Genomic DNA, 15,781 nt, shown 5'->3' on the forward strand with positions numbered 1-15,781 from the left:
AAGCCTGTATTTTCTCTCTTTACCTTAAAGCAACCTTTCGCATAAGTAAAATGTGTTAAGCAAGCTTGCACCTGTGAAGATGAGGGAGAAAATACTTGTTTGATCCCGAAAAATTATCATTCAAAGTCCACTGCAAGACCAACACTTCCAGCAGTGTCAGTCTACTGGATTCCCCACAGCTCTAACTGGTTCCTCTCTTTAAACCCCATGTTACTTCTGTATTCTGTAATCAGATGAAGTTAGAGGGAGGAACCAGAGAGAGAGCTATGGAGGACCCAAGAGATCAAATCTCCTGGAAATGTCAGCAAGAGGAGTTAGTGAGAGAGATGCAGAGAACAAAAGAGATTGGCACTCATGGAAGTGTCAATAGTAGGAATCAATGAAAGCTGTGGAAAGCCTGGGAGATAGACACTTCCAAAACTGTTATCAGGAGGAACAAGTGAAATAGCTGTGGGGAACATATGGGAATGATAAACCCGGACATGTCATCAGAAGGAACCAGTAAGATAGTTCTGGAGAACCCAAGAGCTCAAAACCCCTAGAAGTGTCAGCAGGAGGAACCAATAAAATCAGTAGAAGACCTAGGAGACAGACACTCCTGGAAATGTAAGCAAGAGTAACAAGTGAAAGAGCTGTAGGGAACCCATCAGATTGACACTCCTGTAAACATCTTCAGGAGGAACCAATGAAAGACGTGGAAGACCTAGGAGATCAAAACTCTTAAAAGTGTCATCAGAAAGAACCAGTGAAAGAGCTTTTGGGAACCCAAGAGACCGAAACTCCTGGAAGTGTCAGCAGGAGGAACCATGTGAAAGTTGAGAAGGATCTATGAGATTGACACCCCTGGAAGTATCAGCAGGATGAACCAATGAGAACAGCGGGGAACCCAGGAGATTAAAACATCTGGAAATGTAAGCAGGACTAACCAGTGAAAGAGCTGTAGGGAACCAGGGGATTAACAGTCCTGGAAATGTCAGCAGGAGGAACCAATGAAAGCTGCAGAAGACCTAGGAGATCAACATTCTTGGAAGTGTCATCGGAAGGAACCAGTGAAAGAGCTGTAGCGAAGTCAAGAGACCACAACTCCTGGAACTGTGGGACTGTCAGCAGGAGGAATCAGTGAAAGCTGAGGACCTAGGAAATCAACACTCCTGGAAGTATCAGCAGGAGTAACCAATGAGAGCTATGGGGAACCCAGGAGATTGATACTCTCGGAAGTGTCAGTTTCCCTGTGGATTTTAGGTAATTATTTCTCAGGATCAAAGCAGAGTTCAGGAGAACAGGAAAAGTAAGTATTCCCTATCCTCTTTACGGGTATATTTGCTTGATTCATTTTACTCACATGACAGGGTCACTTTAACTCAAAGGGTGGGCAGAAATAGATAACGCCATCTCCATATATGGAAGTCAAGGACAACCGGGCAGCTAACATTTTCATGGAAGGTTCTCAATAGCAGGACTCACATTTCGTCTTAGTACGTTCAAGCACAGAGATTACACCACCAGAGTGTCTGAGATGCGTGTGTGTGTGTGTGTGTGTGTGTGTGTGTGTGCGGGGGTGGGGGGTTATGCTAACAAACATTAAAATATTAATTATAGGTGGAATTACCCTTTTGAAGAAATAATCGTCTTAGCTGCAGTATTTCAATTTTCAGAGTGAAAATTCCCCTGAATCTATTTGCACAGTCTTTATCTCATTATCCGGCACCACCGAGCTGGTAACAGAGCATTGTGAAGAGAGGAAATTTGCTGATGTGTGTTTATTTAGCAAATACAGAGAATAGCAGAAACATTTTTATGGTGGAAGCGGTTGTCATGTCATCCGAGATGTATTATTTGGACAACCTCAACTTCACCTTTTTATGCACATTTTTCTTACCTCTTACATTAAGCTCTTTTCTAGGCTAGTGTGTATCCTATAGGCGTGCATTTTACGACAATGCACTGCCACTGAATATCCATTTAAAGATAAACATTGGCTTCAAAAAATAATAGCCTGTTGGTACTGAGCTCTCCAATGCTAGTTGTCTGGCTGTTAAATTCCCCCTATCACAGTGATTCTCAACCAGGGTTCCTCCAGAAGTTGCTAGGGGTTCCTTCAGCATTGGGCAATTTCTGCCTCTCAGATAAGTTCCCACTGACACCATTGATCTTTTTAACTATCTATAAGGATGTAATTCTTCCCAATGACCACAAGTGTAAGGACCATTCTTCCCACTGACCATCACACTAATGTATCATGAGTTGTAGATTTCTAATTTTTATCAGGGGTTCCCCGAGAATGCAGAACTATTTCAAGGGTTCCTCTGTGTTGAAAAGGTTGAGAAAGGCTGCCCTATCATGACATTCAACTTTGAGAAACAAGGGTACAAGCAAGATATGAGAAGGAATATTTACCTTTTTCCACTACCCACACCACTAGAACATCAAACCTTTATGCAGAAATCTTCATATGATTGAAACTCAGTTCCATTCTGAGCTCGATTTCTACTGACGTGCTCAATTGAGTGTGGATCTTTGGTCCCTAGCGGCAGAGCACCACACGAGTACACACAGAGTACGCAAACCTACCCCAATTTAACAAGCTTGTTTAGATCGGAGGCTGCTTTTCATTCCCTATCTCATTTCTATGCCCTATTGATTGACTTGGATGCTACGCCAGGTCTCACCTTTCTACAGCATTGGGAATGTTACCTTAACACCTCTTTTTTGCAAGCCCAGAGGGAAAGAAACCTTTGCTTTGCTCACAAGGCCTCCCTGGCAAACAGATACCAGGAGGGAGGATATAAGCTCCTCATACAGTCGTACAGAACTCCAGCAAAATTGCACCAGGCACCTAACATTTGCCGGTGCTGTCGGGAATCTGAGGGGACTTCTATTCTTATCTTTTGGGAATGCCCAAAAGGACTTCTGGGATGAAGTGGAAAACACGATTAGGACCTTAATGGAAGCATTCTTTAACAAAAATGCGGTTGCGTGCCTTTTGAATGCCACGCTGTTATCCAACAAGAAATGTAAAAATTCATTAGGCTGGATTCACATATACCGTATGTGAATTGGATGCGGTTTTCCCTGCATCCAATTCACATAACAGGCGAGTGTGACCGTCTCTCAATAGAGCCGGTTCACACGGGTCTAGGGCGGCCGCAGAGCAGATTGCAAAAGGGTCCTGTGCATGTTTGGGCCTGGTTCGGGTGTGAATTCAGGCAAAAATTCGGACCTGAGTCGCACCTGAACCGGTGAACAGACACGCACCGGACCCCAGGCACGAACCTGCGGCTGCACATATGTGAACGCAGCCTTATGCCCCGTACACACGATCGGACATTCCGACAACAAAATCCATGGATTTTTTTTGACCGATTTTGGCTCAAACTTGTCTTGCATACACACGGTCACACAAATCTTGCCAGAAATTCTGAACGTCAAGAACGCGGGGACGCACAACACATACAACGAGCCGAGAAAAAGGAAGTTCAATAGCCAGTGCGGCTCTTATGCTTGATTCCGAGCATGCATGGAACTTTGTACGTCGGAATTGTGTACACACGATCAGAATTTACGACAATTTTGTTGTCAGAAAATTTGAGATCCAGATCTCAAATTTTGTGTGACGGAAATTCCGATGGAAAATGTCCAATGGAGCCTACACACGGTCGGAATTTCTGACAACAAGCTCCCATCGAACGTTTTCCGTCAGGAAAATCCGACCGTGTGTACGGGGCATAACTCAAACATTTGCTCACAGCAGCCAAGGCTTGCATTCCAGCATTATGGAAAAGTACAAGTCTCCAACAATAGTTCAATGGGAGGCAAGGATTTCTGGAAAGTCTCACCATGATCCAGGAGGAACAAGAGGATAAATGTTGGAAGATTTGGACCCCTCACTTTTTTTTTAAAGAGATCAGATTCCTTTTTGCCTCTCAGTCGTAATTTGTCCATCTCTTTTCTATACAACAGTATCTACTCTCTTTGACTTGGTAGATGGAACTATCCGAGAAGGAGATGATTTATTTAACCCAACGCCCTGCTGCCTTGCTCTTCTGTATCCCCTCCTTCTCCCCCTTCTTCCCTCCATACCCTTATCATATTTCCCAAGGCAGGCCATATCTATCATCATTAAGGCAGTCCTTACATGGAGCAAATTTCTTTCCTGCATCTATGGGTTGCAGGAAAAAGTTTGATTGATTCCCCCATCAACACAGACAGTGTTGACAAGGGAATCCCTCCCACCGAGCCATGGTGTTCTCCCGGCGGGGGGCGGAGGAAAACAATGATTATTGCTAGCGGCTATACCAGCTGTTGCTGATAATCGTAGGTAAAATCAGGCAAGTTGGTTGTACCCAAGTTCATTAATCAATCAATTTGGTACATTCAGCCTACCTATACATGATTCAAATCTTGGCCAGTTCCTGCTGAACCGGCCAAGATTTGAACTGCATATGGCCGGCCTTAGTTTTTATCTTCTCTTGCTGTTACTTTCTTTGTGGAACACACTATTGTTCACCTTCTATAAAGGTTTTCTTCTTCTTGAAAAATTAATAAAATATTCTGGAATTCGACGTTCATTGCTAACTGCCAACAATGCCTTGACACACCACGCAGCTTCTGTTACGTGTTGAGGCACTTTCTCTTCTTATATCTGTATGTTCTGTGCTGCTGGTTGTACTTAGGGATGAGCCAAACACCCCCCGGTTCGGTTCGCATCCAGAACATGCGAACAGGCAAAAAATTTGTTCGAACGCGCTGTTAAAGTCTATGGGACACGAACATGAATAATCAAAAGAGCTCATTTTAAAGGCTTATATGCAAGTTATTGTCATAACTGTTTGGGGTCCTGGGTATCAATGCAAAAAGAAGTTTTAAAAACGGACGTTTTTTCGGGAGCAGTGATTTTAATAATGCTTAAAGTGAAACAATAAAAGTGTAATGTTTCTTTAAATTTCGTACCTGGGGGGTGTCTATAGTATGCCTGTAAAGGGGCGCATGTTTCCCATGTTTAGAACAGTCTGACAGCAAAATGACATTTCTAAAGGAAAAAAAGTAATGTAAAACTACTATCGCTAGTGCAGGCTATAATGAATTGTCGGTCCGGCAATACACATAAAAGTTCATTAATAAAAACAGCATGGAATTTCCCCACAGGGGAACCCCAAACCAAGATTAAAAAAAAAAAATGAGTGGGGGTCCCCCTAAATTCCATACCAGGCCCTTCAGGTCTGGTATGGATATTAAGGGGAACCCCGCGCAAAAATTAAAAAAAAAATGGTGTGGGGGTCCCCCTCAAAATCCATACCAGACCTGTCTGGTATGGATTTTAAGGAGAACCCGGCGCCAAAATTAAAAAAAAAAATGATGTGGGGTCCCCCCAAAAAGCCATACCAGACCCTCATCCGAGCACGCAACCTGGCAAGCCGCAGGAAAAGAGGGGGGATGAGAGAGCGCCCCCCCTCCTGAACTGTACCAGGCCACATGCCCTCAACATTGGGAGGGTGCTTTGGGGTAGCCCCCCAAAGCACCTTGTCCCCATGTTGATGGGGAGAAGGGCCTCATCCCCACAACCTTTGCCCAGTGGTTGTGGGGGTATGCGGGTGGGGGACTTATCGGAATCTGGAAGCCCCCTTTAACAAGGGGACCCCCAGATCCCGCCCCCCCTCCCGTGTGAATTGGTAATGGGGTACAAATGTACCCCTACCATTTCACAAAAAAATTGTCTAAAAGGTTAAAAAACACAAGAGACGGTTTTTGACAAGTCCTTTATTAATTCCTTCTTTTTTCATCTTCTTTCTTCTGGTCTTCCTTTGGTGTTCTTCTTCTTCCTCCATCTTCTTCTTCTTCATCTTCTTCTTTTCCATCTTCTTCTTCCTCCGCTCTTCTCATCCTGCATCTTCCTCTGGCTTCTTCTCCACTCTGTCCGCACTATCCACCTCAGTGGGAGTCTTCTGCCGTGTGACGCTTCGGTTCCTCTGACACTTCTTATATAACGGAGGGGGGGGGCACCTGGTGACCTCATCCTCCTCTGACGCACAGGGACTTCACGGGGGACTTCTCTATGGCTTTCCCCATGTTGTCAGAGGGGGGCGGGGTCACCAGGGTACAGTGGCGGCACAGTGGTGTAGTGGGTAGCACTCTGGCCTAGCAGGGTGGCTGGTTTGAATCCCAACCACGACACTACCTGCCTGGAGTTTTCATGTTCTCCCTGTGCCTGTGTGGGTTTCCTCCGGGAACGCAGGTTTCCTCCCACACTCCAAAGACATGCTGGTAGGTTAATGGGCTTCTGTCCAAAATTGGCCCTAATATATGAATGTGAGTTGGGGACCTTGGATTGTGGGCTCCTTGAGGGTAGGGACCGATGTGAGTATGCGATGTATGTGTGGAGTGCTGCGTAAATTGACGGCGCTATATGGGTACCTTAAATAAATAGGGATAATTGTAGACACGCACCCACACTCATTCAGGTTGAACTGGATGGACTGGTGTCTTTATTCAACCTTACTAACTATGTAACTATGTGTGGCGTGTGGAGAGCTCCAACTAGACTCAATGGTAGGCCACTGATGGTCCTGAGTTTAGGGAAACAATTTTGGATAACCCCTTCATAAAACAACGCTAATATCAATACTTGAGGGCTGTTCTCTGCAGTGTAGAGTACCCTGGTACTGTGCTATCCAATTACCTCTAGCAGTGACTGAATAGTAAATATTGGCAATGTATGGCTGGCCTAAATGATGCTACCTATCTCTGTAAGTGGCATTACTGTAGCTACTATTGTTATGAGATCTATTACTTGTGTTCGGCTTAAATTATAGTCATCAATTCCCTGTTATCTTCAGTTTTATGACATCCTGCCTTCCTTTCATTGATATATATTGATTCCACAGTCTTGTAGAAGGCCAAGGTGAAAGGAAAAGGAAACACGGAAGACTTTTGCTTTGAATTAGCAAGGTATGGAGACCCAGGGGTGCTTAATATACTGGAGATACAACAGAAATTGGAAATCATTTTAAAAGCAGCAAAGGTTGAGGCCATGTTCATTAACATGTTAGCAACAGCAAATGCATGGCCAAGATTCAGATTAAAAGTGAACTCCAAAAAGGCATCTAAATACATAGTTATATTCTATGAAGTCTTACCAAAATATTTGTCATATTTAGCCAGTGATCCAGATAGCACAGTCAACTTCTGCACTCCCCAAGACCTCTCTGCAAATTAAATTGCAGGTAAGCAAAACAACCTGGTCTAGGACCTGCCCTACCCTGTGATTGGACAGTGTTGGAGCCAAAGCACATTGGGTGGATCATCATTCTGCTTTTTCAGAGAAAGCAGCATAGCAGTCATTCAAATGAAGAGATCATCCACCAGTGGCGGCCAAAAAAATGTGAAAAAAAATCATCAATTGCAGCCACTGTTCTATCAAACGCTGCCACTGTGTCATCAAACGCTGCCACTGTGCCCTCAAATGCTGCTACTGTACCATCAATTGCAGCCACTGTGCCATTAAACTCTGCCACTGTGCCCATCAAATGCTGCCACTGTGCCCATCAAACGCTGCCACTGTGCCCTCAAATGCTGCCACTTTGCCATCAATTGCAACCACTGTGTCAAACGCTGCCACTGTGCCAATCAAATGCTGCCACTGTGCCCATCAAACGCTGCCACTGTGCCCTCAAATGCTGCCACTGTGCCATCAATTGCAGCCACTGTGCCATCAAACTCTGCCACTGTGCCCATCAAATGCTGCCACTGTGCCCATCAAACGCTGCCACTGTGCCCTCAAATGCTGCCACTGTGCCATCAATTGCAGCCACTGTGTCAAACGCTGCCACTGTGCCAATCAAATACTGCTACTGTGCCCATCAAACGCAGCCACTGTGCCAAACGCTGCTGTGCCAATCAAACACTGCGACTGTGCCATCAAATACTGCCACTGTGCCCTCAAATGCTGCTTCTGTGCCCTCAAATGCTGCCACTGTGCCATCAGTTGCAGCCACTGTGCCATCAAATGCTGCCACTGTGCTCATCAAACGCTGCCACTGTGCCATCAAACGCTGTACTGTGCCATCAAACTCTGCCACTGTGCCCTCAAACTCTTCTACTGTGCCATCCAAGCTGCCACTGTGCCATCAAATACTGCCACTGTGCCCATCAAATGCAGCCACTGTACCAAACGCTGCCACTGTGCCCATCAAACGCTGCCAGTGTGCCCATCAAATTCTGCCAGAGTGCCCATCATATGCTGCCAGTGTGCCCATCAAATGCTGCCAGTGTACCCATTAAATACTGCCAGTGTGCCCTTGAATGCCCCCAGTGTGACCCCCGCCCGCTTGCTGTCTGCCCGGAACTTACCCTGTCTTGGTGGGGCAGCAGGTGACGGGGACAAGCGGGGTCCTCCATGCGTCTCCTGCCATTCTCATCTCCCATCCTCTCCTCCTGATAGGCGTCCAATTGCGGTGCCTGTCGTTTCAGTCAATCAGGTGACAGGTAACAGACCCGAGCACCTGAGTGGCGGAGAGGCGGTTTAGTGTTAGGAAAGCGAATAGACATTCGCTTTTCTAACACAGCTGAGTGACCTGCGAGCACCCAGCATGGAGCTCGCAGGTCACTTTTTTGACACCTATTAGAACCTATGGCTTTAATCAGGTGCTTCAAAAACACCCCCCCCCCCGCTGTAATTCAGGGGCCGGGCGCCTGAATAGGGGGTGGCAGCGGTGCAATGCATGGGTCTAGCTATTGGTGATAGAGGGGCTGCAGGAGAGAGGGGGTGGCGCCTGTGCACCCTTAATGCACAGGCCGCCACTGTCATCCACCAATCCAGCAGATCCTCTCCACTCATGGAAATCACCAAGTGTCACCACCATTAATAAAGTGAACACTCACCAGACCATAAGCTGTATCGAATACAGCAATCACATCATGTTTCACAAACACAGATTGGACAAAACGCGTCAGTGGAATCTCAGTGATGATGTCATGACGCTGCACGACCCGGGTCGGCAGTGGCTCTCTATGTGAGTTACTTGCATTTTTTTTCTAATTTACCTGTCTGGCTTTTATCCTGTAGTGTGTATCCTTGTAATACAAATACTACACTATCACCGATCTTTGTCAGCTCCTTGGTGAGCTTTATACATTATAGTGGGAACTGAATGTTGCTAGTGCTAAATAGAGGTTATTCCGGAACTGGTATACATACACTATATTACCAAATCTATTCGGATGCCTTTACACGCACATAAACTTTAATGGCATCCCAGTCTTAGTCTTAGTAGGGTTTAATTATGAGTTAGCCCACCCTTTGCAGCTATAACAGCTTCAACTCTTCTGGGAAGGCCGTCCACAAGGTTTAGGAGTGTGTTTATGGGAATGTTTGACCATTCTTCCAGAAGTGCATTTGTGAGGTCAGGCGCTGATGTTGGACGAGAAGGCCTGGCTTGCAGTCGCCACTCTAATTCATATCAAAGGTGTTCTATCACGTTGAAGATAGGCCAGTCAAGTTCCTCCACCCCAAACTCTCTGATCCATGTCTTTATGGACCTTGCTTTGTGTACTGGTCCAAATCATTTGGTGGAGGGGGGATTATCGTGTGGGGTTGTTTTTCAGGGGTTGGGCTTGGCCTCTTAGTTCCAGTGAAGGGAACTCTTAAGGCGTCAGCATACCAAGACATTGTAGATAAATTCATGCTCCCAACATTGTGGGAACAGTTTGGGGATGGCCCCTTCCTGTTCCAACATGACTGCGCACCAGTGCACAAAGCAATGTCCATAAAGACATGGATGAGCAAGTTTGGGGTGGCGGAACTTGACTGGCCTGCAAAGAGTCCTGACCTCAGCCCGATAGAACACCTTTGATATGAATTAGAGACTGTGAACCAGGCCTTCTCATCCAACATCAGTGCCTGACCTCACAAATGCGCTTCTGGAAGAATGGTCAAACATCCCCATAAACACACTCCTAAACCTTGTGGACAGCCTTCCCAGAAGAGTTGAAGCTGTTATAGCTGCAAAGGGTGGGCCAACTCAATATTGCACCCTATGGACTAAGACTGGGATGCCATTAAAGTTCATGTGTGTGTAAAGGCAGGTTTCCCAATACTTTTGGTAATATAGTGTATATCCTGGGAAGGGCCGTGCACTGATGTGACGTCAGCACTGAGACTCCGCCCAACGATAGAACACCTTTGGTATGAATTAGAGACTGTGAACCAGGCCTTCTCATCCAACATCAGTGCCTGACCTCACAAATGCGCTTCTGGAAGAATGGTCAAACATCCCCATAAACACATTCCTAAACCTTGTGGATAGCCTTCCCAGAAGAGTTGAAGCTGTTATAGCTGCAAAGGGTGGGCCAACTCAATATTGCACCCTATGGACTAAGACTGGGATGCCATTAAAGTTCATGTGTGTGTAAAGGCAGGCTTCCCAATACTTTTGGTAATATAGTGTATATTCTGGGAAGGGCCGTGCACTGGTGTGACGTCAGCACTGAGACTCCGCCCAACGTGTTTTGTCCAGTCTTGTGTGAAACATGTTGCGATTGCTGTATTCATTACAGCTTATGCTCTGGTGAGTGCTTACTTTGTTAAAGGCGGTTGCACTTTGTGATTTCCATGCACAGAGAGGATCTGCTGGGTTGGTGGAAGATTTCTTCATTTGAATGTTTTTGTTCTCATAGACTTTATGGCACATTGCAGAGAACACGTTTTATTCACATATTCATGTTTTTGGTGCTGCATTATTTGATTTCATTTAGTTTTTGGATTTGGTATATCAAATTTCCAGGGGCCACACTTGTTATCACAGCGCAGATTAAATATTGCAATAAGTTAGCATAGCAGTCATGTTAACAGCTAAGAAGAGTGATTTTAAAAAGGTACTTATTCAGGTTTTTTAGTGAAGAAATGTACAAAATATGATGTATATGAAACAAACTTACGATTTATTCCAAACTTCGAATGTCTTCCGCACTTGTTGAGCACAATCAGCAGGAGGAGAAGGAAGAAGCAGGCGAAGATGGCCAGTCCCACAGCCACAGAGACCTGATGGGAAACACAATCCTCTCAGTGATCCTGTTCTTCAATTCTTGAGCATTATCACTTGTTAAACGTTAAGTCACAGAGGATAAACGGTTTATTGGAGCCGCTCACAGCTGCACAATCATCTGGAAAATGTGTAAACTGATATGATAAGCACAGATTTTTAAGGGCCGTGTCCCATTGGAGATTCTGTTGCTGGCAAGTTGCTGACGGAAATGTGAGAATACTCACCTGCTCCTACAGGTCAAGGCCAAGAAACTGCAAAATCTCAATGGCCATTGAAAGAAAAACAACAGAGTGACATGGTTTGGGTAAGTGATGCTATAGGAGCAGGTGAGCATTCTCACAGTTCTTTTGGCAATCTTGTCCTTGGAGATTTGATATTAGTAGAAAAGATCGCTACGGAGACATAGGCCTAAATGGAGATATATCCCACATCAACTAGTCAAGTGCAATTTTTCAGTAACTTGATTTAAAAAAAGTCACATCCTACTGGATGAAATGGGTTATTATTTTATGCTAAATTGGCCATACATTATTCAATTTTTGGCCATTTGTCAGGAGTGTTTAGCGCTCTAGCTCCTCATTCCAGCATCCTGGTTTTGGTTGTGGCATTCTCCTTGTCTGTCTGTCCACCTGCAAGGTGATTGATGTGGCCAGTCTCTCGGTGGAGGCCAAACCTGATTTAAGCCAGCCAAGCCTGCAGTCTCATTCTTGTGATAGCGTGTGTAATACATAAGCAAGCTACCTGTTTGTCTGCCCTGCTCTGCTAGATTGACTTACCTCATTGACGACCTCAGATCGGATATCAACTATTCTCTGAACTCTGCCTGCTTTTTGACTTTGGATTTTGACCCTGATTATTCTGAGCCTTGCCTACCTTGTACCTGGACTGTCTTTGAATCCCTCTGCTACTACTACTAAAGGGGGCTACTATAGGTGAAGAACACAGAAGTGAGCTATAGTGTCTGACCACCGGCGTTAGGGGTGAGCATGACGCAGATGAGCCAGTGAAAGTTTGCTCAGTGGGTGGCCCTCCCTTTAAACTCCTGCCTGACAACCTTGCATTGACATCCTTGTCCACCTGCAAGGTGATTGATGTGGCCAGTCTCTCGGTGGAGGCCAAACCTGATTTAAGCCAGCCAAGCCTACAGTCTCATCCTTGTGATAGCATGTGTAATACATGATCAAGCTACCTGTTTGTCTGCCCTGCTCTGCTAGATTGACTTACCTCGTTGACGACCTCAGATTGGATATCAACTATTCTCTGAACTCTGCCTGCCTTTTGACATCGGATCTTGACCCTGATTATTCTGAGCCTTGCCTACCTTGTACCTGGACTGTCATTGAACCCTTCTGCCTGTCTGCCAACCACAAGTACCTGTTTGCTTTGCTCAGTTTGCACCTGCCCTGGCGTGGTAGCCAGACACTATAGCATTGTGTATAAGTCCTGGGGGCAACCGAGTACCGGTAGGCCTGCTTGCCTTATGGGAAAGGGGACTGCTATAGGTGAAGAACACAGAAGAGAGCTATAGTGGCTGACCACCGGAGTTAGGGGTAAGTGTGACACCGATGAGCCAGTGAAAGTTTGCTCAGTGCGTGGCCCTCCCTTTACACTCCTGCCTGACATCCTTGCATTGAAAAACGGAAGGAGCTGGACAGAACATTTTTGGGAGAACAGCATGGCTGCATCCAATCAGATACAGCTGCTGTACAATAAGAGCAGCAGAAGATTTGTCCATTAGTGCAGTATAGTATGGATGGAAGAGTCAGAGTTTCTGTGTTCAGCCTGTAGTGAGTGTATGGCCAACTTTACTTTGCAAATCCAGCTCTTCTTTACTTCTGGCTACTGCCCCGCCCCCCCCCCCCCACCCCCAAAGCATCCCTACACAGAACGAAGTATATGTATACATACCTTTTTTCCAAGTCAGGAAATTATTTGCTTCCCCCTGATCAGTTTGTGATGACTTGAGACCGCTCTCTACCGTGAGTCCAAGTCTGCCTGCTGACACACCCCCAAGGTCCGGTTGCAGAGAACAGAACTTGTATTAATGTCAGCGTTCAATAATTCACAACAAGCCTGCTGGAAAGGCGCCCAGCCATGAACACTCACCCAATGTATCAGTGGTGTGCAGCAGAGCAAGTCTCAGAGGTGCCAGCAGTGTCTGTCTTGAGGGGTGAAATGCGGCCTTGCTCTTACCCAAATGGGGAGGTCCTCAGGAAGGATGGCATGTCCCTATCCTTTCCCTACTCAACTGGAACCTCTTACTGCTGCTAATTACTGTCCCTGTCAGACAGGTGACAAAGCCTGGGAGCCAGGGCCTTAAACAGGCTCTGCCTGATCCAAGATGGCTACCAGAGTTACATGGGATGGCAGCATCCAATTGGATAGCTTCCTTAATAACCCAGGAAACCATAGAGGAACCAAATTCCTCTTGGCTTTCCTTCCAACTGCAATGGTGCTGTGGTCGAGCGCCACCTACAGTGAAGAAATTAGACATGCATGGGACAACACCAGAAAAGGGTGAGTAATGCTGCTTTAAAGCAAAGTAAGAAATTAAAAACACTAATTGATAAGATTATCCACATTAAGACTTAAGAATCAGTCTCTTAAGTATATATAAATAATTACTAAATCTATAGTATCTTTTCAAATTCTCATTTGGAATTTGTGTCTTTATTCGGGATCAAAAGTACAACATGATCAAAGAGGAACAGGCTTACCACAAGGTCTTGGCAGAAACTCTGCTTGTAAATTTTAATATGATTTCGATTTATCAGAGACCCCATAAGACCTTATTTTGCATTTTAAAAGTTTTCTGCAGAAACCCAGTATTTACTGAATATCACTTAGTGGTTTTTGTTTCCCCTTAGACCTGTTTTTTTTTTTAACTAATGGCCAACAAATTAACACGTTGATAAATGGACTTAAATTACATGTGATGGGATAATTGCTCAGAACAGCTCTTGTGGTTCCTTAAGGTGTGATCGAATTAGAACCCAGAGATTTTATGATAGAAGAACTCCAGGCTGTACTTTTTCTATGTAAAATGACCACTTAATGAAACATTAATGCCTGCTCAAAAAATACTATGTGCAAACCAGACAAGATCTGTTCCATCGGAGATTAAGCCAGTTTGCTGTTATGCATTGAACAATAGGTGTTCTTTCATAGCTTGCCCCATTCATCTTCTAGTACACATGTGTCAAACACAAGGGCCATGGGACGAATGCCGCCCTCCAGGCCATTTGATGTGGACTTCGCACCCAATGCTTTTTTTTTTTCTAGGTAGAACGTGCCGGAACTCCGTCCTGCCACCTCCGGCTCTCCCTCACTGCTCCCCACTTACTATGCCACTTATAGAAACAGAAGCCTTCTGTGTTTACAAGGACATCTTTCCTTTAATGCCGCATACACACGATCGTAAATTCCGCCAGCAAAACTCCGATGAGAGCTTTTTGTCGGAAAATGCGACCGTGTATATGCTCCATCGGTCTTTTGCTGGGGAAATTCCAGCCAGCAAAAGATTGAAAGCAGATTCTCTATTTTTCGGTCGGGAAAAGTTCCTATCCGAAATTCCGATCGTCTGTACGAATTCCGACGCACAAAAACTTGGATGGTTTTTCCGACGGAAAATCCGCTCGTGTGTACGGGGCATAAGTGGCTCTCACAGATACCTATCTACCTTGCACTCACAGTGGGAACAAAAGAGATGCAGATGCAGATGCAGGTGCAGTGCAGTCAAACGTGGGATGGGGCAATATGTGGTAGGCTGTAATGTGATCCCCATCTGTGCCCAGGTGCACAGATTCTAACCAATGATCTCGCTGCAGGTGTGGGGAGCTACTAGGGTTGGGTGTTTCTTGATAAGGTGAGACTCGAGTAAGATATATATTTTTTGGGGGGAAGGGGAGGCTGTGGATGTGTGCAGAGGTAAGGTCAGAGCTGAGAAGGGGTGAAATTGGTGATGTGGACAGCCTATGAAAGAGAGCTGAACCCTGCCCACTGTGCATAGCACATCCCTAGACCCAGTACTCTGTATGTAGTCCACTACTCCACCCTGAACTCTGTACACAGTGCACCCTAAACCCTGTACTCTGTATGTATCCCACTCTTCAACCCTGCACTCTTTACCCAGTGCACCCCTAAACCCTGTACTCAGTATGTAGCCCACTCCTCAATCCTGCACTCTGTACACAGTACACCCATAAACCCTGTACTCTGTGTGAATCTCATTCCTCAACCCTGCACTCTTTACCCATTGCACTCCTAAACCCTGTACTCTGTATGTACACCACTCCTCAACCCTGCACTCTGTACACAGTACATCCATAAACCCTGTACTCTGTATGTATTCCACTCCTCAACCCTGCACACTTTACCCAGTGCACTCCTAAACCCTGTACTCTGTATGTAGCCCACTCCTCAACCCTGCACTCTGTACACAGTGCACCCCTAAACCCTGTACTCTGTATGTAGCCCACTCCTCAACCCTGCACTCTGTACACAGTGCACTCCTGAACTCTGCAATTTGTGCATAGGGCACCCCTGAAACTGCACTCTGTACAGAGTACACTCCTGAATCCTGCACTATATACATAGCACATCCCTGGTATTTACCCTGCTTTTATTTATTGCCCCTTAAAGAACCTTCCACAATTAGTGCAATTTGGCCACACCCACCATTCAATGCAGATCGGGGAGCGTTCCTGCACCTATTCTCTGTGCAAGAAAGCCCTGGATGAATT

General features: G+C 45.6%; 1 protein-coding gene across 1 annotated transcript in view; it reads right to left on the reverse strand.

Moving 5' to 3' along the window:
• NTRK1 (neurotrophic receptor tyrosine kinase 1) overlaps nt 1-15,781 on the reverse strand; it is a 149,641-nt gene that overhangs the window by 41,916 nt on the left and 91,944 nt on the right. The window contains 1 exon segment of the mRNA XM_073609768.1: nt 10,933-11,035. Within this exon segment, the coding sequence (XP_073465869.1) occupies nt 10,933-11,035 (103 nt within the window).

Source organism: Aquarana catesbeiana, linkage group LG13, assembly GCF_042186555.1.
Source record: "Aquarana catesbeiana isolate 2022-GZ linkage group LG13, ASM4218655v1, whole genome shotgun sequence".
In the NCBI taxonomy this organism is placed as follows: Eukaryota; Metazoa; Chordata; class Amphibia; order Anura; family Ranidae; genus Aquarana; species Aquarana catesbeiana.